General features: G+C 37.7%; 1 protein-coding gene across 1 annotated transcript in view; it reads left to right on the forward strand.

The window, feature by feature from the left end:
* Nucleotides 1-24,119, forward strand: part of CGRRF1 (cell growth regulator with ring finger domain 1) — a 29,983-nt gene extending 5,864 nt beyond the window's left edge. Inside the window, exons 2-6 of the mRNA XM_030855022.3 lie at nt 6,312-6,451; nt 15,533-15,710; nt 15,863-16,010; nt 22,159-22,266; nt 22,493-24,119. Of these exons, the coding sequence (XP_030710882.1) occupies nt 6,312-6,451; nt 15,533-15,710; nt 15,863-16,010; nt 22,159-22,266; nt 22,493-22,813 (895 nt within the window). The 3' untranslated portion in view covers nt 22,814-24,119. The remainder of the gene's footprint in view (nt 1-6,311; nt 6,452-15,532; nt 15,711-15,862; nt 16,011-22,158; nt 22,267-22,492) is intronic.
* The last annotated feature ends 230 nt before the right edge of the window (nt 24,120-24,349 follow it).

Below are 24,349 nucleotides of genomic sequence, written 5' to 3' on the forward strand. Positions count from 1 at the left end.
ATGTAGGATGGTGGCCAGAAACACATCACAGAGTCTACTTACTAACATTTTATAGAACCATTTGGCAGCACCAATTATGGATTGCTCTTTAGACAGTCTCTAGCATTTAACCTTATTCCAAATCATTTCTGCATATTGGCTTTTGAGTAATACATTAAAGATAGAAATATTGGTCCACATCAAATACGTTTAAACTGTGAAAGTTGTGGATTTTTGTGTAAAAGAGCAAGTTCACGATGGGTCAGGTATGTGAAAAGGTTTAGGGTTATTCTAGGCTGAAAGCTCAACGTGAGTCATCAGTGTGTCAGCTGACATGATCTTAGACTACATTAAGTGTGATGTTTAGGACAAGAGGTGTTGTCAGGCTGTGATGTCACTCTGCTACACAGTGAACTCTATCCCCCTCACCCCCTGTTTTCCCTTCAAAGCATGAGGATATCAAGGGAGCAAGGCTGGCAAAGTCAAATAAGGACCCAGAGCCTTGACTGAGTGCTGGCTGCACTAGCCATGCTTGGCTGACTCCTCTAAGAGGACAAGAATACAAAAATGTCTGAGATGGTAATTCAGAAGTGTAGCAGTGTTAGGCCATAATTCACATAAGGCAGTAATGAAAAGCCAAAGAGCAAAAACATTAACCTTAAAGGAAAAGGTTAATAACTTTTGTGTTAAAATTAAGAACCCTGTTCATCAAGAGATACCATTATGGGACTTCCCTGGTGGCGCAGTGCTTAAGAATCTGCCTGCCAATGCGGGGGACACGGGTTTGAGCCCTGGTCCGGGAAGATCCCACATGTCTCGGAGCAACTAAGCCCGTGTGCCACAACTACTGAGCCTATGCTCTAGAGCCTGCAAGCCACAACTACTGAGCCCTCGTGCCCCAACTACTGAAGCCCGTGTGCCTAGAGCCCATGCTCTGAAGCAAAGAGAAGCCACTGCAACGAGAAGCCCGCGCACTGCAGCGAAGACCCAACACAGCCAAAAATAAATCACACAAAAAAAGCATTCTCCATTTATGTAAAAAAACAAACAAAAAACCAAAAACATACTATTATGTACGTGAAAAGGCAAAGTGTAGAAGAGCTGAACATATATCCAATAAAGGGCTTGTATTCAGAACATATAAAGAATTTTCTATAAATAAGAAAAATAGACCAGTAGAAAAACAGGGAAGGGATTTCAAAGGGCTTTCACAAAAGAGGATATCCAAGTAGCAATAAACATAAAAAGTGCTCAACCTCATTAATATTCAGGAAAGTAAAAATTAGAACCATAATGCAGTGCCACCACACACCTACCAGGATATCTAATAATGTTTTGACAAGGATATGGAGCAAGGGGAACCCTCATTCATTGCTGGTGGAGTGTAAATTGATACTACCACATAGAGCAGTTGTTAAGATTATCCACCAAAGTTGAAGAAGCACAGACCTTATGGCCGAGAAATTCCATTCCTAACGGAAGTGCATGTACATGTATGTGCATTGAGAGCCTCTTATGAAAATGTTCATATAAACATTATTCATTATGGCCGAGAATTTCCATTCCTAACAGAAATGCATATGAACAAAATGTTCATATAAACATTATTCATAATGGCCAAGATGTGAGGACAACTTAAATGTCCATTAAGAGTAGAATGAGTAAGCACATTATGGCATGTTTGTACAATAGAATACTATACAGCCACAAAAATGCTCTAAGTATAGATACAAGAATGAATCTTCAACATAATGTGATAAAATAGGAAGTAAAAGTATACACAGCATGCTTCCACTTATATGAAAGTTCAAAAGCAGGTAAACTAAATTATAGTAATTGAAATCAGGATAGAGAAGGAAGGGGTAGTATGTGGGAGGTGACACAAGGAGACTTTCTGAGGATATTATTTTGGTCCTTAACCTGAATAACAATTATTTTGTTATTCAGAAAAGTACTTTGTGTACTTTTTTATATGTATGTTATCCTTCACAGTAAAAAGGTTATATAATATTAAAAGGCCAAAGATTGAGCAAGATTCATAACAACTTTAAAAGATGTTAAATCAAGGACCGTAGGATATTAGAAAATGTAGACCCAAGATTAAGCATGAGGCAGAGAAATTAAAAATCGAGAGAGGGCTTCCCTGGTGGCGCAGTGGTTGAGAGTCCGCCTGCCGATGCAGGGGACACGGGTTCGTGCCCTGGTCCGGGAAGATCCCACATGCTGCGGAGTGGCTGGGCTCGTGAGCCGTGACTGCTGAGCCTGCGCGTCTGGAGCCTGTGATCTGCAACGGGAGAGGCCACAACAGTGAGAGGCCCGCATACCACAAAAAAAAATAAAAATCGAGAGAGGAATTTCTTTTAATAATAGATGTGCTTTGCCAACTGTTGATGTGATGCTGGGCCAAGCGGTATTGGATAAGCACGCTTAAAGAGAAGCAGCACTGCACATGTCAAATTATTTGTTTCACTCTGAGGTGTATCCAAAGCCACAGAGCAGATATGTTATATCCTCCTACAATATTGATTTTATGTAAGGATTTGGAGAAATAATATTTTTATATTAAAACCAAATATATTATGGAGTATAAAAAGCATTTTACAAAGGAATTTTATGCTCACGATGGACTGCTTCCAGAAATTTCCCCAAAGCCTTGCCTTTTGTGGTTTCTGGCTTCTGTACCTTAAAGCAGCAGTCCTCAACCTTTTTGGCACCAGGGACGGGTTTTGTGGAAGACAATTTTTCCATGGACGGGGAGGGGTGGGGTGATGGCTCAGGCGGTAATGTGAGCGATGGGGAGCGGCAGATGAAGCTTCTTTCGCTCACCCGCAGCTCACCTCCTGCTGTGCAGCCCAGTTCCTAACAGGCCTCTGACCGGTACCAGGGGTTGGGGACCCCTGCCTTAAAGGATTCTTTAATTGAAATTTTTAGGTACAACATTATAAAGTACCTGAAATACAGTACTTGAACCTACAGTAGAAATGAACACCATGAGCTCTAACTTCTAGCTTTTACTGCTGGTACTGTGGGTATAAAGAGTAAGGCAGTATGGGTAAAGAAAGAAAAGGGTGGGGAGAGGTAGGGAGAATTAAATAATGAGGAAAGGGCCAGGGAATATAATGAGGAGTATGCATAGAGTGGTGTTTTTTTCTTTGCTTTTTTTCACTCCAAGGGACGAAGGAAAGAAAGGGAAGGTGTTATGGCTGTAACAGGAAGGTTATATCTTGTGTCCTGCCACTCGGTATGCCTGACTTGACCTCTAAAGGGCACTGGGGCAATGGTGAGCAGTGGAGACAAAAGCTGTGGGGTAATTGATTCTGAGAATCAAAGAGGAGAAGTTACTGGATTTCTGTTTTCTCTCTTCCAACCCCTAAGTCCACTCCATCATCATCATCACTGTAAGCACTTACATAGTGCCAAGCCCTGTTATAGACATTTACAGGTGGGGAAACAGTTACATAGAGGTCGAGTGATTGCTTAAGGATACATGGCTATTAAGTATCTCGTTTCTGACTTTAGGAAGAAAGCAGTTTTTGATTAAGTATGATGTTAGCTATACTTTTTTTTTTTATTGCCTCTCTTTATCAGGTTGAGTAAGTTCTTTTTTTACATTCCTGGTTTGCCGACAGTTTTTATCAGGACTAGACATTGGATTTTAGCAAGCAGTTTTTCTGCATGTATTGAGAAGATTGTATGGTTTTTCTTTTTTAGTTTGTTAATGTGGTGAATTACATTACATTTTTAATGTAATGTTAAGCCAGCCTTGCATTCCCGAGATAAACTTTGCTGGGTCTCGACATATTTTTATATACTGTTGGATTTAATTTGCCAAAATTTTGTTAAGAATTTTTACATTTATGTTCCTGAGTGGTATTGTAATTTTCCTGTATTGTCTCTTCCCCTCCGCTGCAGACTTCAGTCACATGTATGTTAGCCTGCTTGAACTTGTCCCTCAGCTCACTGATGTTTTGTTCTTTTGTGCAGCCTTTCTTCCCTTTGTGTTTCATATTGGATACTTTCTGCTGCTATGTCTTCAAATTTACTAATCTTTTGTTCTGTAGTATCTAACCTGCTGCTAATCCCATCTAGTGTATTTTTCACCCAAAACATTGTATTTTTCATCTTCAGAAATGGATTGGGATCTTTTTTATATCATCCATGTCTCTATATTATATGCTTGATCTTTACTTATTTTCTTGACATATGGAATATAGTTATAAAAATTATTTTGATATCCTTATTTACTAATTCTAGTATCTGTACCATTTCTCTACTCATTATGGGTTATATTTTCCTGCTTCTTTGCATGCCTGTTAATTTTTTATTGGATGCTAAACACTGTGAATTTTACCTTATTGGGTGCTGGATGTTTTTGTATTCATACAAATATTCCTGAACTTTGTTTTGGGATTCAGTTAACTTACCTGGAATGCTTTGATCTATTAGAGGCTTGCTTTTCAGCTTTTTAAAGCAGGACCAGAACAGGCTTATCCAACTGTTCTATAAAATTAAAATCATTTAGAGTGAAATTTTATTTCATTTGTTAATTTTATTGGCTTTCTCTTAGCATTAGATTTATTCATGTGTTTTGAAATTTTAGTTTGCAACCTAAATTTTAGTGGAAGTCCCCTGCCCCCCTCCTTTGTCCTCATCCTTGCTTGTTTAACCAGATTTCTAGACCCCCTCATCAGGGAGCAGGTCTTGTAATGAAAGTTCTGTCCCATATTGATATAAGCCTAACCCAGCTCCTGGATTCAAGTTGTGAACCTGGCTCTGGCCCTTGTCTTGAGTGGACCACCTGTAAGCCCTCTTACCGTGTGAAGGCTTAGTTGCCACTGCCTGCTGCCAGACTCAGAACCCATCAAACCATGGCATCTGCCTTACTCATTACTTTGTATTTCTTTTCCTTTTCAGATCTGTAAAGATTTGTCTTTTAACCCAGCTGTCTCTTTTTTATTACAATTTATTATTAAAATTTTCAAACATACAGAAAACTTAAAAGAATTACATAGTGAACACACATATGCCCATCACTTAAGTTCTACAATCAACATTTCACTATAATGTCTTCATTACATATATGTCCATCCATCTGTTCCTCTATCTACCCATCAATCCATGTTAATTTCTTGATTACTTCAAAGTAAGTTATACTCTTTATCCATTAAGTACTAAAGCATTGCATATTTTTAGCTAGAGTTGAATATTTGTTTTTCTTTGTATTTTTCTTTTGAAGTAAGATTTATATACAGTGAAATGTACAAATCTTAAGTGTTACCAACATTATCATCTATACAACTCAAACCTCAGTCAAGGTAAGAGCATTACCATCACCAGAGAAAGTTTCTTTGTGCCCTTTCCCAGTCAGTCCATACTCCTGCACCCCTAGAAGAACCATTGTTCTGTATTTTATTTCTACCATAAATTAGTTCTGCTTGCTCTAGAATTTCCTATTGTGGAGTCATAGAGCATGTACTCTTTTATGTAAGGCTTCTTTTGCACAGTATGTTGTTTTTGAGATTTAGCCATGTGGTTGTGGTAATAATTTACTCCTTCTCATTGCTGAGCAGTACTATTGCTTTGTTTAAACACACCTGCTGTTTGTTTACTCATTTCAGTGCGGTCCTTCTGATTTCTCTTTTTATTTTTTTTTCATCTATCACTGCTAAGTGTGTGGAGAGAAAAGAGTGCATTAAAGTATGAATCTAACTGTGCTATCTTAACCTAAAGTCCCCTGGTTTAACTAATGTGTTTTCATTTTAAGTTGTTTTGTTTAAACTGAGTAAACTCAGCTGCTTTCTACTTTTATAAGGAATTGAGTTTATCCCTTCTATTTTCCCTCTAAGTCTTTCATTATCACATTTTTACATGAAATTTAAAGTAGAGAATATGTTATATTAATGAAGGGCTATATTTGGTGTTTAAAAGTTCTCGTCACATAAATAATATCAAGTAGTCTGCACATTAAATATGTATTTGCTTTTCATTTCATTTAAAAAATTCAGTAATTCTATCTTTTTGCTACCGTGTTAGGTTCATTTTATCTATAATCATGGCACTCCTTTGTAATCAACAATAATTAACAGTAGAACTCTCTGTTTTCAAGAGTATGTTGATTCAGCCAGCCAAACAATATATTGCAATTCTATGGGGCCTCTAATATCTCTTAGTTTTGGATTAATTCTGCAATATAATGTAAAATTTTGAGTAACTGAATCTATTTTTCTGATACTTATGTTAAGAGGAATAACTAATAAAGCACAGCAAACTTTACATATAAAGTTTCAATATTTATTAAAATTATGTCTTATTTTATTTTTACCTTTCTTCAGGTTTGGTTGGGATGTTCCAGTAATTCTGAGAAATTCGGAAGAGACCCAGTTCAACACAAGAGTTTTCAAAAAGCAAATGAGACAAGTCAAGAATCCTTTTGGCTTAGAGATCACCAGTCCATCTTCAGCTTCAATTACAAGTTGGTGGCTATTTTCCAAAGATTTTTCTCTCTTTCTATAGCCTTTTAATTAGCCCTTTAATTTTCTTTCTCTACTGCTTAGCCCTTTAATTTTCTTTCTCTACTGCTTTCTCTTCCTCAGACTTAACAAACGTTTATTGAGCCCCTATTCTGTTCCAGGAGCTATGCTACATACCAGAGATACAAAGACTAATAATTCACAAACCTTGCTCCTAAGGAGCTTATCAACTAGTAAATAGAGGCATTTGTATGAGAAAAATAAAGTATCACAGGTGTTAATAAGAGAAGTCTGTTAGGACACTGTGCCATTTTCATTGTTCTTCAGTGCAGTGAGAAAAGTAAGGCAGTGTAGTATCAGTATAGCTAATGTAAGGTTGCTACCCTTCTGAAGAACAGCCATCTTTTCATCTGAAATTATGGTATTTTGGTATTAAATGGTAATAATAAATGGTGGTTGTTTATTTCTGTACTTGGGGAAATAAATTGTCTGCAAGATCATCTAGGAACCACTGGAGTAAAAGAAAGAAGGAAAAGGGTTAAGTTTGGGGAAGCATATACAGGAAAAGCTTCGTAAAGGGGAGTGTGCTGTGTGTGTGTCTCCCTCTGTCTTATTTTTCTCACCCCCCCTTTTTTTTTTTGGTGAGTAGAGTTTTGAGATAAGTAGGTGTTTATCTTTGGGGATCGGGAGAAATTCTAGGTAGAGAGAGAAGCACGAGCACAGCAATGAGATATAAACAGAATAATACATTAGAGAAACAATAAGTAGTTTGTTATGTATAAAACATAGGGTGGGACAGGTAAGAGAGAATAGTCAAGGAAAATTCAAGTTCTTTGCATGGGTCCTCCATAGACAGATCCTATCGCCAAGGTAAGGAGTGCAGGAGGAGCAACAGGTTTTGGAAGAAAGGTAATGAATTCAGTTTTGAAATTGTGACTTTGAAATGCTTCTGTGACAGTTAAGTAGAGATATAGAGTAGGCAGTTCTCCACACAGTTCTGTAGCTCTACAAGAATTTCTGGGCTAACACCCTATCATTTTTCACACTTGCTCACATTTCTGGTACCTTCTAAACAAACAACCCCAAACTTCTTCAACTTGTCATCTTATTCTAGCCACTGTCCTCTTTCTCTTCCTCCCTTTGCAGCCAAACTTCTTAAAAGTGGTTTGCATTTGCCTTCTCCTCTTAGCTCGTTCCCTTTTATGCCTCAGATGATTGCGGTCTGATTTTTGGCTGTATCCCTGTACTGAGATGGCCTTCTCCAAGGTCACTAATTACTGCTTCAGCCCTCACCTCTGGTCCCCCCCAGTCGTAAAATCCAGGGGACGCATTTCTGGCCTGAGTTAGTGCTCTCTCAGCAGTGTTTAGCAGAGTTGGCCAGGCCTTCCTTCTTGACATCCTCTCCCTTGGCACCTGTGACCTTCTTGTCTAGTCATTTTCCAGCCTCTAACTTCTAGAATCAGTTGTCATCAGTGTACATAGTCAACAGGGATTATCAACCTTAAGTAAATCTTTTTTTAAAATTAATTAATTCATTTATTTGTTTTTTATTTTTGGCTGCGTTGGGTCTTCATTGCTGTGAGGGGCCTTTCTCTAGTTGCAGTGAGTGGGGGCTACTCTTCGTTGTCGTGCGCGGGCTTCTCATTGCTGTGGCTTCTCTTGCTGCAGAGCACGGGCTCTAGGCGTGCAGGCTTCAGAGTTGTGACACGCGGACTCAGTAGTTGTGGCTCACGTGCTGTAGAGCGCAGGCTCAGTAGTTGTGGCACATGGGCTTAGTTGCTCCACGGCATACGGGATCTTCCCAGACCAGGGCTTGAACCCGTGTCCCCTGCATTGGCAGGTGGATTCTTAACCACTGTGCCACAAGGGAAGTCCAACCTTAAGTAAATCTTGATTTACGTTGAAAAAGTGCAAAATTTCTTTTTCCTATTCCTTACCTATAAATATTGTATGATTACCCTATGACTTAAAGGAAACTAAGGACCTCTTTTCCCCCTCATGGTGGATAAGCAGTTCATTCTGACATTTTGCATTTAGGAATAACAAATTTCAAGATAGGACAGAGAAAACTAACTTGTTTAGAAAACATGCCTGATTAAGATGTGCAGAACTGTGGAGGTTTCCTGATCGCTAACCTCTATGGACATGTACTTAGACCTGCTATAATGTCACATCTGGCTTTTGAGCAGGACTGCCAATAAAAAAAATCCACCAGCACAAAGCTGTCCTTCCTGCAGCACAGCTCCACAAGCCTGGAAACACTGAAAAAGAAGAACTGTTACATCATGAGCAAACAAATACAGGACACTTGTGAGCTAGAATGTGTGACGAAATCCATCAGTCTGTCTTTCATGCAGAAAAAGTCTCAAATAGAGCCCACCCTGTAAATGTTAGAAGCAAATGAAAAGATACCCAGTAAGTAGAAGACCTCTCTGCTATGTCCAACACACTAGATGCTAACAGTAGCATTAGTGAAGTACGTGAAAAAAATTTTAAGTGTGCAGACTTGTAGCATGCTTACTGAAGTATTTTAATTTTTCAAATACTAATGCATATCATTCTTTTTTTAAAAATTTGTTTATTTTATTGATTTATTTTTGGCTGTGTTGGGTCTTCGTTGCTGCACACGGGCTTTCTCTCGTTGCGGCGAGCGGGGGCTACTCTTTGTTGTGGTGCGCAGGCTTCTCGTTGTGGTGGCTTCTCTTGTTGCGGAGCACGGGCTCTAAGCGTGAGGGCTTCAGTAGTTGCAGCACACAGGCTCAGTAGTTGTGGCTTGTGGCTTAGTTGCTCCACGGCATGTGGGATCTTCCCAGACCAGGGATTGAACCCGTGTCCCCTGCATTGGCAGGCGGATTCTTAACCACTATGCCACCATGGAAGTCCCTCTTTTTTTAATTGAAGTATAGTTGATTTACCATGTTGTATTAATTACTGCTGTACAGCAAGGTGATTCAGTTATACATATATATACATTTTTAAAAATATTTTTTCCATTATGGTTTATCATAGGATATTGAATATAGTTCTCTGTGCACAATAGGTTTATCCATTCTATGTATAAAAGCGTACATCTGCTAACTGCAACCTCCCACTCCGTCCCTCCCCCAACCCCCTCCTGCTTGGCAATCACCAGTCTGTTCTCTATGTCCGTGATTCTGTTTCTGTTTCATTGATAGGTTCACTTGTGTCGTATTTTAGATTCCACATATAAGTGATATTATATGGTATTTGTCTTTCTCTTTCTGACTTACTTTACTTAGTATCATAATCTCTAGGTCCATCCATGTTGCTGCAAATGGCATTATTTCATTCTTTTTTATGGCTGAGTAGTATTCCATCCTATATCTATACATCCTCGTTATCCATTCATCTGTTGATGGACATTTAGGTTGTTTCCATGTCTTAGCTATTGTGAATAGTGCTGCTGTGAACATAAGGGTACATGTATCTTTTTGAATTATAGGTTTGTCTGTATATATGCCCAGGAGTGGGATTGCTGGATCATATGGTAATTCTGTTTTTAGTTTTCTGAGGAGTCTCCATACTGTTTTCCATGGTGCTTGCAGCAACTTACATTCCCACCAACAGTGTAAGAGGGGTCCCTTTTCTCCACACCCTCTCTAGCATTTGTTATTTGTAGACTTTTTAATGATGCCCATTCTGACTGGTGTGAGGTGGTACCTCATTGTAGTTTTGCAATGCATGTCATTCTTTATCTATGTTCTGTGGGGAAATAAGAAGAACGTTTTTGCTGGGAATTATACTCAGTAGAATAAAATTCATTTGTTTAAACTGTGGAATGGCGGATGTTATTGAAGGTGCCTAACCAGAACATTGAAATAATATTCTGAGCAATAATTGTGAGATTGTAGGAGGTTATTTCATTTGATGTGTAGATAGGTAGTTTAAAAATGCAAGTCTTTATTTTCACTGCTGTACCTAAGATGCCTGGCACATAGAGGAGGAAGGGTGAACATCTGGAGACCTGATTTACTTGAAAATAAAGCAGAGAGTCAGTTTTAATCTTAGTTGTTTAGCTCTGTTTACTAGGCGCGGGTTGTTGGGATTGCTTTGTTGTTATTTAATATATGTGGGTTTATGATGCTTCCATGTCCCCAGGGTAGAAGCTTTAATGACATTAAAAGTAAGTACTCAGGGACTTCCCTGTTGGCTCAGTGGTTAAGAGTCCACCTGCCATTAGCCTGACGCTTGGTGTTTTTCTTTGTTTATAATTGAATAATTAAGAGACTGAGAAGCTGAGCAGAAAACAGTAGCTGAGAGGCTGTGAAGTTGAACAGAGCTTTTGAAATTTCTTAGGACAGGTGGAACCAAAATACTGAGTCCCATTCTTCCAAAGAATAGAGAATTTGACAAGTATCAGATGATTTTTGTTAGGGATTTCTGAAGAACTATACTTCAGGAATAATGATAAAAAAGAGCATTATACACACACACACACACACACACACACACACACACACACACACACACACACACCATTAATTACAGAAGGAAAGCTGAGAGAGAATGTTGTAAAAGTAATACAATAACCAAGAATTTTCTAAAACAGATAAAGGATCTGATGCCACAGACTCAAGAAACACTACAAACCCCAAGTAGAATAAATACAAAGAAAATCATTATAAGCACATCATAATAAAACTGCTGAAAAACAAAAACAAAACAACAAAAAGAAAAAAAAAGAACCTGCCAATGCAGGGGACACGGGTTCGAGCCCTGGTCTGGGAAGATCTAACATGGCGCGGAGCACCTAAGCCTGTGCGCCACAACTACTGAGCCTGTGCTCTAGAGCCCGCGAGCCACAACTACTGAGCCCATGTGCCACAACTACTGAAGCCCGCATGCCTAGAGCCCGTGCTCTGCAACAAGAGAAGCCACCACAGTGAGAAGCCCGCGCACCGCAATGAAGACTAGCCCCCGCTCACCGCAACTAGAGAAAGCCTGTGCACAGCAACAAATACCCCACACAGCCAAATAAATAAATAAAATAAATAAATTTATTTTTTAAAAAAAGTAAGTACTCAGGGTATATTAGTTGAGTTGAAGTGACTTAAAGGGAACTAAGGACCTTTTCTTCCCCCAGTGGTAGATAAGGGGTTCATTCTGACATTTTGCACTTAGGAAGAACAAATTTCAAGATAGGACAGAGAAAACTAACTTGTTTAGAAAACATTCCTGATTAAAATGTGCAGAACCGTGGTGGTTCAGGAATTCTGCTGTCCTTTTGTAAACAGCTCCCTTGTGCAAGATGACACACATAGCATTTTTGGAGGAATTTGTGAACCTCTCTTCCCTACAACCTAAAATTTTCAGCTCCCAGTACTCCCTCCGGTTTTATTATCCTCATGCATGATCTCCTTGTATATAGTTCTTCTTTCTCACGGCTTCTTCTTCAAGGTTTGTGGCTTTTCTGCCCTAGGGTTTCTCCTTTTTTAACAACTCAACTCATTTGACTGTAGTCCTTTTTTTTTTCCAGTTTTTTGCAAGGCTATCTCTTGTGCTGTGCTTTACTTGGCTGTTACAGCTAGGCACGTAAGGGCAGGTTGAGAGAAGTCACATCCATGCTGCCTCACCTAATTTGGCTTCTGAATTTTCTGGTTTATGGCTGTGTCCCAGTATTGTTAATGATCTGTTATTGATCTGTTAGATCAACAGATCTAAGATGCCGTTGTGTTCACACTGAATTATAGAAGATTAAGAAAATGTAAGAATGGGAATTCTATTTGCAAAGAAGTGGGAAGAACTAAAGGGAGACATTCTCTTGTCAGTCTGTTAATGGAAAAGTTTATGAAAGATTGTAGGGAGTAGAATTTTATAGATTCTGTAGTTCTTTTTGTTAACTTATTAATTTCAGAGACATATTATGTTAAAGTATGAGTAATATCCAGTGGTGAGTAGACTCTGACACTCACTATTGTAGTCAGATGTACAAAGTCTGTACACAAGTCTTGTATGCAGCTCTGAACCGCTGGAACTCTGATTCTTTTTACAAAGCAAACACACTGGGTAGGTTTCTATGTTCTGTAAGTTGAGTTTTTATATATTTTTTTTTAACGTTTATCCTTCCATTGTTCTTTTTTTAGTGTAAGTAAACCCATATATATAGATATTCTCTCCTGTGAGATAAACAGTAACATACTATATATACTTCCCTTCACCTTGTTTTTTTCATGTAACAATATATTCTGAAGATTGTTCCACGATAGTACATGCAGATATTTTGATATGGCTCAATTCTTTTTTAAGAGTTACAGTACTTCATTATAAAGTATTCCAGAATGGCCATCATCAAAAAATCTACAAACAGTAAATGCTGGAGAGGGTGTGGAGAAAAGGGAACACTCTTGCACTGTTGGTGGGAATGTAAATTGATACAGCCACTATGGAGAACAGTACGGAGGTTCCTTAAAAAACTAAAAATAGGACTACCATACGATGCAGCAATCCCACTACTGGGCATATACCCTGAGAAAACCACAATTCAAAAAGAGTCATTTACCACAAAGTTCATTGCAGCACTATTTACAGTAGCCAGGACATGGAAGTAACCTAAGCGTCCATCGACAGATGAATGGATAGAGAAGATGTGGTACATACATACAATGGAATATTACTCAGCCATAAAAAGAAACGAAATTGAGTTATTTGTAGTGTGGTGGATGGAGCTAGAGTCTGTCATAGAGAGTGAAGTAAGTCAGGAAGAGAAAAACAAATACCGTATGCTAACACATATATACAGAATCTAAAAAAAAAAAATGGTTCTGAAGAACCTAGGAGCAGGACAGGAATAAAGATGCAGACATAGAGAATGTGCTTGAGGACACGGGGAGGGGGAAAGGTAAGCTGGGACGAAGTGAGAGAGTAGCATGGACAGATATACACTACCAAATGTAAAATAGATAGCTATTGGGAAGCAGCCGCATAGCACAGGGAGATCAGCTCGGTGCTTTGTGACCACCTAGAGGGGTGGGATAGGGAGGATGGGAGGGAGATGCAAGAGGGAGGAGTTACGGGGATATATGTATATGTATAGCTGATTCACTTTGTTATAAAGCAGAAACTAACACACCATTGTAAAGCAGTTATTCTCCAATAAAGATGTTAAACAAAAATAAAGTATTCCATATTTTATTCATTTAATCCCTTATTGATAGATATTTGGGTGGGTTCCAGCATTTTGCTATAACTAGTGCTCTAAACATAGATCTTCTCACATTTTTTTGCATTTTTGCCAGTAATACAATAATATTAAGAAATCATTTTCTGGGTTCCTTTTTTTTTTCTTTTTCTACTTTTTCTTTATATGCCTTTTATATTTTTTCCTGTCCTGTCTACGTCCAACTTTTTTTCCTTTCCTCATGTTTTGTGGTTCTTTAGTGACATAGAGGAAAGTATGTGTGATTTTAATATATATGTATACATATACATATATATATAATTTGTATTAATAGAGTGTTCCTCTTCAGCTATTCAATAGTTAATCAAGAAAAATAACTAACTGAATTTTCCATTCTTGAATTAATACCTGATGTTGGGCATTATTTAAAAATTTGAAATCAAATTCTGTTCCAATTACCTATGTGAAATTCCTGCCAATTAAGATTTTTGCTTAACAATGATTAGAAATTGCTCTATGTTGCTGCTACTGTACATGTTCAGAATCTGAGACTCTGTATACATACTACTGAATAGTGAGAAGAAAAGTGTAAAGCTCAATTTTTGGTGTCCTGTAGAGCAGCAGTCCCCAACCTTTTTGGCACCAGGGACCCGTTTCATGGAAGACAGTTTTTCCACGGGGCAGTGTTGGGGGGATGGCTCAGGCGGTAACGCGAGCGATGGGGGGCAGCAGATGAAGCTTCTGTCTCTCGCCTGCTGCTCATCTCCGGCTGTGCGGCTGGTTCCTAACAGGCTATGGCAGACCGCTGCCCATCCACGGCCCGGGGTTGGGGACCCCTGCTGTAGAGCATCTGCTTGTGTTTGTGTATTTCCTTCCAACTCATACTCTTGATCACCTTTTAAAAAATACATAATATATCAATAAAAATTCCTATTTGCAAACAACAGAAATGACTCCAAGGACATTGAGTAGCTTACAGAATTGTCCGTAGGTTTGGAGAGCCATAATCAGAGACCAGGAACAGCCAGGAACAATGACCAAAACCATGCCCTTTTGCTCTGGTAAGTATGCCATGGCCACTGAGCACTAGATGTTGCAGATTGCACTGCCAGCAGTATGAGACATTGGATGCTGCTGCCCTTGAACTTATATTGCTACAACTGCAATGAGCAAGGGAAAAAATCATATAGGTGGCGCATAGTAAGTCCTATGTAAGTGTTAGGTAAATAGGCAAAACTATATAAGATAATTTGAATGTCCACTTTATAACTTATATATCCACTTAATCAGGTTTACTTAAATTGGAATATATTTTACTATGCTGAAAGCAAACAAATGAATGAGGGCAACACTATTAAACCCTCCATGTTTTGGAATCTCCACTCTTTCCTTAGGATATTTTGCATATTACATGGGACATTAACTGTGTGACAAGAGTATATCAGTGTTGTCAATGAGTATGTTAACGTTAGTAAGGCTCAATTTCTTCTTAATATTTTTCCTACTCCACTGATCATCTTCTGGACCGCATGGGTGGTATGCATCCACTTTTAGAGACAGCTCTGTTACTTCTTGTAGTTAGGATTATATACACTATTAGAGTGGTAGGTTATCAATAGTGAACTGTATTCAGTTTTTTAAATTTATGTGGGAAGAGTCTTGAAGTCATCAAAAAAAATCTTTGTAACTTCCAAGAATAAATATGAAATAATGTAAATTAGAGTTTACTGACAGCGCTTTAAAATTGTGTAGACATTGAAGTTTTTATATCTTTTGTTTTAGAGACCATTTCCTTCATTTATAGGCACATACCCTTTAATGAGTTCCTTTAACTGCCATCAGCCTGGCCAGCAACCAACAGGAAGCTTTTGTTACTGGCTATGTATAATTGTAGAGACATAGCATTAGGTAATTTTCTTCTCTTTGTCTCGTTTGTTTTCCACAGCTGGCATAACTTTGACAACAGATTGCCTTGAAGATAGCCTCCTTACTTGCTACTGGGGGTGCAGTGTTCAAAAATTATATGAAGCTCTGAAGAAGCACTTTCATTGCTTCCGAATAAACACTCCTCAAGCATTAGAAGATGCTCTGTATAGTGAATATCTCTATCAAGAGCAGTATTTGTATCCTTTTATCTGATATATCCATTAGCACATGAAAATTTTAGACCTTAGACTTTTTATGGATAAAATAGTGTTGCTAAGTTATTATTTATCCCCTATGGTATATTGTATTTTTGCTTATAGTGGCAATTTCTCTTTACATCTTCAAAAAGTATTAAAAAGGACAGCAAAGAAGAAATATATTGCCAGTTACCAAAAGATACTAAAATTGAAGACTTTGGTACAGTGCCCAGATCTCGCTATCCATTGGTAGCACTGTTGACCCTAGCTGATGAAGATAACCGAGAAATTTATGATATTGTAAGTAATTTTAAAATTGTGGAAACATTAACTTTTAAGTGATTTGGATGATGGGTCTTAATTATTTGGTGAAATAGAAAAAGGTTTATTTTAATTTCTGAGGATATACGTTTGGCCTGGACACATTTTTTTTGGAAAATGAATACATGGGAAGTACACTTGTATGCGTTTTATATGTGTAATGCTCCTTCAGAGCATGACTTGTTTTTTTCCATATGGATTGCAAGAATATGATTTTATTTAGAAAATGAAAGATAGAGTTGAATTACATTAATTTCATCATCCTATATTCTGTCATTTTTGCCACATAGAAAAAGGTCTGTTGGGAAGCATGTTTATTCCTAGCATTTTTAGCACTGATAAATAAGCATTGTAATGATCTGAAGGGCTTGATTTTAAGACAGTATCCACTCTTTTCTTTGCATGTTTGCAGTCATCTTGGTTCCATCATAGCCCCTGCTGCACCTACATCTTATATGTGTTTGGTCCTTATATTTTCAGTAATTATTTTAATCTCCTTTTCTCATTATGTGCTAATTATTTCTTTAGTCTGGTAGTTTATCCCAATTAGGAAGATAAAACCATGTTAGAGGTCTAAAAGGTCCTGAGCCTGACATTCCTATAAGTATGGTAGAAGCTTGTACGTGAAATAAACTTTTGGTGAAATCCTATCATGATTAGAATGGCTTTATACACAATTTACTACTTTTCTGAAGTGCATGAAATAGATATGTTGATGAATAAAGATATGGTAACATTTTTATGACACTTCGTAACATACAAAGTACATTCGCTACCATTAACATATTTATTCCTTCCAACAACTTTGTGTGTTAGGGCATCTGTCTTATAGACACTGAAAGAGACTAAAGAAAACTCCCAGGCATTCAGGAAATAAGAGATGGAAGCAGGGCTCGATTCTGAGCCTTTGTAGTCCTGTGGCAGTATGCTTTGTTTTTAACAGGAGCATCTCACCAAAACCAGCATACATTGAGCTTTGGAAGGTGCACACCCTAACTGGGAGATCTAGACCCTGCTCAATAAGTTATGCCTCTGTAGTTTTTTGGGGAGCGGGGTTAATTTTATCAAATTGAAGTTCCATTGAGCTGAAGTCAGTTTGTTTTTTCCAAATAAAAGTCATACTAACAGCAGTGTATTTCCAGAACCTAACAGAGTGCCTGAAACACAATAGGTGCTCAGTAAATTTGATAAGTGAAAAAAAAAGTCATACCAAGCAGTGTTAGTGAGCCATATAGAGCCTCACAGCCAAGCTCCTGAATAGTCCATAGGAGAGCTCTTCTGGTTGTCTCCCCTCTCCCTCCCTTCGGCCCTCCCACTCTTTTCAACTGAAGATAAATAAGACCTATTAAGTTGGTGTTTGCTATGTCCAGCCTTTCCGTCCTTCACTCTGCCTACCTGGGCAAGATAGCCCTTCTCTCACCACTGTGTCCCCCATCTCTTCTAAGCTCCCCTACTTCTTTCCTTTCATTCGAAACAGAAAGGGTCAGATCTGTCACCTTCCTCTCAGCTTCCCCTGTGGTTCCTTTCCCTCTCGCTGCTGGTGCTCTTTGTCAACGTGAGTACTCAGACTCTTCCTTATTTTCTAACTTTCCTCCTCAGTCTAAACAGAGAAGGAGTGTGAGAGAGCGAGAGAGAGTGAGTGTGTGTGTGTGTGTGTGTTTGGTGTTGGGAGGTGTAAAATACATATAACATAAAGTTGACCATTTTAACCACTTTTCAGTGTACAGTTCAGTGGCATTCTAAACAGGGAAAGATTTGCTCTCAGGTCCCTGATGCAACTGGAATGAAGTCTACTGGCCCGGCTGTGGTTGGGGGAGGCTTATTCCCACAGGGCAGACAAAGTACCTGGCTCTCAGGTCCTTTGTATACACCTCCCTGCCTGGGTCCTTCTCTGTATCTTCTGTTCTTATCAGTAGGTTCCCTTCTTTTTTTCCTGTTAATCCTTGCTTCTCGCTTTCTTATCTCTCAGGTGGGGCCTAACACTGGCACTAAAGCATATTGGTATATTTTGTATGAATGTTCTCTGTTCTTAGTCTTAAAAGCAAATTGGGCATTTGGTTTTTCAGTATTTTATCTGGGGTCAGAAATTCTAAATCTAAAAAAGAAATTTTTTAACTCTCTCACTCCTATTGTAACAGTAATAAATTACATTCAGATTGTGTAGTTAGGAACCAGTTTGTTATTTTAGGTAGTTAAGGAAAGTAGGGATTGTCACTGCAAGACCTTGACTTAATTTTTTTTTCATTTTTACTAAATTATACTAGTTTATTTTCTGTACTACTGAAATGATACATGTTTGTGGCAGGAAATAGAAGTAGAAAATCTAGATAAGCCAAAAGGGAAAAAAGGAAAATCACCTGTATTCTATCATCCAAAGATAACCACTGTGAATATTTGTATCTTTCTAGACCTTTATGTATGTAATTTTAAAACAAAAATGGAATCAAATTGTCCATACTATTTTGGGATCTGCTTTCATTTAATAGTATGTTTTAAACATCTTTTCCATATCAAATGTTAATCTACAACTATATATATATTCATAACTAGCATGATAGTAGCTTCAGAGGCTTTTCATGTTAAATTAAATGGCAGGATTGTTAGTAGTGGGCGATAACATTACTATCTTTTACCAATCCTGTCGTTTTGATTTAGTATTAAAAGCCTCTGAAGTCACTGCCAAATTAATAAATCCTTATAAGGCTGTAAAGGATCTTGTATGTTTACAACCATAATAGGGTTGTTGTTGTGGTTTTTTAACTTTCTTTATGGACATAATTTCAAAAACTTGCAAAAATAAAAAAGTAGAAGAACATCCATATACCCTTTACCCTGATCTCCTATTGTTAATTGTTAACATTTGCACCATTTTCACTATTTGCCCACATACATATTTATGGGTGTATGTGTATATATATTTTTTTAATGAATTGAGAATAAGTTGTATACATGATGATTCTTTACACCCAAATACTTCAGCGTGTTTTCCTAATAATGGGGATATTCTCTTGTATAACTACAATATGGTTATCTACTTTATAAAGCTAACATTGATATAATATTTTATCTAATCTATTATAATATATATTCCAATTTGTCAGTCCGTCTAACAGTATTCTTTACAACATGTTTTCCCCTCCAGTACAGATTCTAGTCTAGAGTCAGATGTTGTATTTGTCATGTATCTTTAACCTCCTTTAATCTGAAACATTTCCATAGCCTTTCTTTTGTCTTTTATGACATTAGCATTTTTGAAGAATAGAGTCACATGCACACACTGTTTTTGTAAAATAGAACATTTCTCGTTTTGTCTGATGTTTCATCATGATTAGATTGGAGTTGAGCATTCTCAGCCAGTGTACCACGCAGGTGATGATGTGTGCGTTTCAGGGCATCGCCTGTAGAAGAATGGGAGGTTCTTTTCCCTCATTAGTGATGTAAATTTTGATCTCTCAGTCAAGGTGTTATCCAATTTTCCACTGTTTCCTTTTTTTTTCTCTCCCTTGCAAGTAATAAGCAGTGTGTGGGGAGGCACTTTAAGACCATACAAATATCCTGTTCTTTAGTAAAATTTCCCCCTGGATTTAATATCCATTAATGATTCTTACCAGATTTCATCTTTACCATGATGGTTGCAAAATAATTATTTTCCAGGGCTTCCCTAGTGGCGCAGTGGGTGAAAGTCCGCTTGCCGATGCAGGGGACACGGGCTCGTACCCCGGTCCGGGAAGATCCCACATGCCGTGGAGCGGCTGGGCCCGTGAGCCATGGCCGCTGAGCCTGCGCGTCCGGAGTCTGTGCTCCACAACGGGAGAGGCCACAAGAGTGAGAGGCCCGCGTACCGCAAAAAAAAAAAAAAAAAAAAAGGATTATTTTTCAACTCCAGCCCTCCAGTCAGCCCTCAGCATTCTATTACAAGCAAGAGTCCTCCGATTTACCTCTTTGTTTATCTATTTGTTATCCTCATGGCCTCATGAATTCCTTTTTCCCCCAGTGGTTTATAATTCATTACTGAATATGATTATTTTCGTCCTCAAACTGCCCTTTCCTTATTTCCTGCCCCAAACTGAGGATTTATAGTCAAAAACTGTGTCCATGAATTACTCAGATTAGTTCTCTCAAAAGTCAAAAAACTATATAAAGTGGTATACTCAGATGTTGCTTTCATCCCTTACCCCCATTCTCATACACCCCAATTCTTGTACAGATAATCAAGTTGTTTTCTGGTTTATCCTTCCTATGTTTCTTATTGTAATGATAAGAAAATACAGATATCTTTCTGTTTCTTCTTATTTTTCCTTCTTTCTTACACAAAAGGTAGCACCCTATATATACTATACATGTTCTTGCTTTTTTCACTTATAGCTGCCTAGCACTTTATTGTATGTAGGGTATCCATGTATGACAGTTATTCAGCCAATCTCCTGTGGTTGGACATTCAGGTAGTTTCCAGTATTCTGCAATAACAGATAATCTTGCACTGAATAACCTGTGTGTCCGTATTTTAACATTGTTGAGGTTATGTGGTTGAAGGCTAAGTAAATACATTTCTTTCTGTTACATACTGCCAAATTCCCCTCCATTGGAATTGTACCTTTGGAGTTGTATTTTTTTTTTTAACACATTTCCACCAGCAGTATATGAGAGTGATGACTTCTCCATAGAGTGTACTGACAAGCTTTTCAATTATCGTTAACCTGATGAGAAAGAAATTATATCTCAGTCAAGTTTTAATTTTCATTTATCATATTGTGAGTGAAATGAACATCTTTTAATATGGCTAAGGACCATGTTTTTATCTTTTTGTATATTATCTGTTCATGTCTTTTGCCCATTTCTCTATAGGATTTTTATTCACTTTTTCTTCAATTTTTAAAAGTTCTTTATAAATTAGAGATATTAACCCCTAGTCTGTGATATACGTTGTGAATATATATTTCAGCTTGTCATATGTCTTTTGACTTTGCTTATAGTGCTTTTTGTCATGCAAATTTTATATTTTTATGTAGTTAGGTTTGTCAAATTTATCTGCCTCTGGGTTTGGGTCATAGTTCGAAAGTCTTTTTCTACACTGAAACTAAAAAGAAATTCACATGTTTTTCCTAGTACTTGTTTAGTTTTATTTTTCACAATTAGATTTCTTATGCTTTTGGAGTTTATTCTTATGTATGGAATGAGGAATGCATCTAATTTTATATTTTTCCAAACAGATATCCAGTTGCCCCAATACTTTTTATTAAGAAGGCTCTCTTTGTTTAATGATTTGAGATGCTACTTTTGTCATATTTGTATATATAGTTATGTCTGTTTCTGGACTGTTTATTCTGTTCCATCCACCTGTCTATTCATGTGCCAATACCACACTGTTTTAATTTTAGAGGCTTTGTAGTATGCTTTAATATCTGACTGAGCTTAGTCCCTCTCATAGCTTTCTTTTCAATATTGCCCTAGCTATTCTTTTTTTTAAAATTTATTTATTCATTTTTGGCTGCATTGGGTCTTTGTTACTCCACATGGGCTTTCTCTCGTTGAAACGAGCAGGGACTACTCTTCGTTGCGGTGCGCGGGCTTTTCATCGCGGTGGCTTCTCTTGTTGCGGAGCACAGTCTCTAGGCACGTGGGCTGCAGTAGTTGTGGTGTGAGGGCTCAGTAGTTGTGGCTCATGGGCTCTAGAGCGCAGGCTCAGTAGTTGTGGCTCGCGGGCTCAGTAGTTGTGGTGCATGGGCTTAGCTGCTCTGTGGCATGTGGGATCTTCCTGGACCAGGGCTCGAACCCGTGTCCCGCATTAGCAGGAGGATTCTTAACCACTGCGCCACCAGGGAAGCCCCTTTCCTAGCTGTTCTTATGTTTTATTTTTCATATTGAAAATTTTAGTCAACTTATACAGCTGTATAAAAACTAATTGCTATTTTTGCTGAAATAACATTGAATTTGTAAATTTGAGTATAAATAAAATAATTCTGGTAAAAATATGTAACTGGGTCCTCTTTTGTGACTGTGATTTAAGGAACTTATTGTAAGTTTTCTAATTTATCAACCTCTTATTTTTATTTGAGAAGTATTTTTCACATATCTGTGAAATAATATAAGGAGGTATGTACTGACTGGTGTTCAATTTTTATCTTAGATTTCCATGGTGTCAGTAATTCATATTCCTGATGAGACTTATAAACTCTCCTGTAGAATATTGTATCAATATTTACTCCTGGCTCAAGGTCAATTTCATGATCTTAAGGTAAGTTGTACCCTCTAGTCTTTATCCTCTGTCTTTTTTGTTTGCAGAGTTTCAAAGAATGACTATCTATAAAGAGATAATATTTTTCAGTTAGTTATCATAGAAGTTAGCTATTATTTGTTACTGGATTTGCTAGCTTATAAATTTTTAGCACGTCTTATGACCCCCGGATTTGAAGCGTAATTGTCATTTGTAATATCTTTACATGTGTTTCTTTGATTTTCAGCAACTTTTCATGTCGGCAAATAATAATTCCACTCCCTCCAGCAGTTCCTCTCCAGAGGAAAAAAACACAGACCGAAGTTTGCTGGAAAAGGCTGGACTATCTGAAAGTGAAATGGAGCCTCCAGAAGAGAATAGCAAGGACTGCGTGGTTTGCCAGAATGGGACCGTGAACTGGGTGCTGTTGCCATGTAGACACACGTGCTTGTGTGATGGCTGTGTTAAGTATTTTCAGCAGTGCCCAATGTGCAGGCAGTTCGTTCGAGAATCTTTTGCACTTTGCAGTCAAAAAGAGCAAGGTAAAGACAAACTGAAAAGTCTCTGAGGATGTTGTTACAACTGAGAAGTACACTTCCCACTGAAGATGCAGTGTCCTTGTGTTCTTGGAACTAATCATAACATGGAATCTACAGTGTTAACCGTCAGTGAAAATTCTATTTTAACTTCATATTCGTACGGTACATGGATGGTGAAAATTAATTATTCCTTGCTGTTCAGTATGGCAAATACTGGAATCCCATTCTGGGTCAATGCATAAAAATTCATTCAACCTCTTGAGAAGAATGTAAACATTTGGCCTTTTATCAGCTAGAGGATTTCACGTAATGTTGATTAGAAAAATTCTGAAAAGCAATCCATCTAAAATTCGAGGAAGTAAAAGTCTTAAGATTTCTGAATGTTTTTCCTTTGATGAAATCTAGAATGCAGTTGGGTAAAAATGAAATCCTTCTTAAAATAATTGTATGTTCTCTGGTTTACAAAAGAGTTGGAAAGGGCTTCTAACTTTAAATCCTTTCCTGAAATATCCGTTTTTATAAATATCCAGCTGTTCGGTTTCTAATTTTCCTTATAATTATAGTCACATAAACACAAGTCTTAATCTTTAAATATAGCTTCTTAAATCATAAATGCAAGAAACAATTCTTGACTGTTCTCAGTGTATCATAGACTTAAATGATACTCATTTATAGGAAGCAGATATATAAAACATGGATAATAAAATTTATTGGATAATTAAATGTATTGTCCAATATGATTAGAGTAGCTGGATGTGACCTACCAAGGAAGATCTGCGAGGCTCTCAATGCCTTACCTTAGAGTTCCTCCTGCACACGAACCCATCAAAACTGAAGGGGTTTAGAGCCAGAAAAATCACTAAAAGAAACAAGTGACTCTTTTTTTCTAGGGTGTTTTTTATTCTAAGTAAACCCCATGTCCTTCTGAATAGTAAATCACTTTGTTCATCCTTTGTTACATCCTCTTAAGAGTTGAGTAACCTGATAGTCAAAAAAGCCCCATTCCCCACTTTTCCCAAGATGACTAAGAAGAAAAAAGTAAATCAGAGCTTCCTGTTTCTTCAGTGGAAATTACCTCTAACTCACTAAGAAATTAGATCATGGCAAATAAACTGTGACATGCAGGGAGATTTCCAAACCTCATTTGTCCTGTTTGTATTAAGAATAATGCCTTATCTTTGTATCAGTGTGTTTCTGTACTATTATTTCATTCCCATCAAATATAACACTCTCAAAAAGACATTACCTATTCTCCATTTTATAAACCAAATCAAATTTCATCTATGTCCAATAGCTATGTACTAAATACCTTCTAGGGGCCAGATACCTTTTGGGAGTCTGGGCTACAAAGAATCAGACAAGGCTCCTGACCTCCAAGTATTTGTCCCTAACAGAAGCATTGATGGCTTATTAGAAGCACATCCCTATCTTAGTAATTCCTAAGGCCCTGTTCTAATTCTATCCCTGGAAGCAGGGTGGTCAAATGCTACAGTCCCTGCTGCATTTGGCTAGCTGTATAGCAGTTCATCTGGGAAATTCACTTTGTAGGTCAGTTGGGGGAATAC

The sequence above is a fragment of the Globicephala melas genome, chromosome 2, assembly GCF_963455315.2.
Source record: "Globicephala melas chromosome 2, mGloMel1.2, whole genome shotgun sequence".
NCBI lineage: Eukaryota > Metazoa > Chordata > Mammalia > Artiodactyla > Delphinidae > Globicephala > Globicephala melas.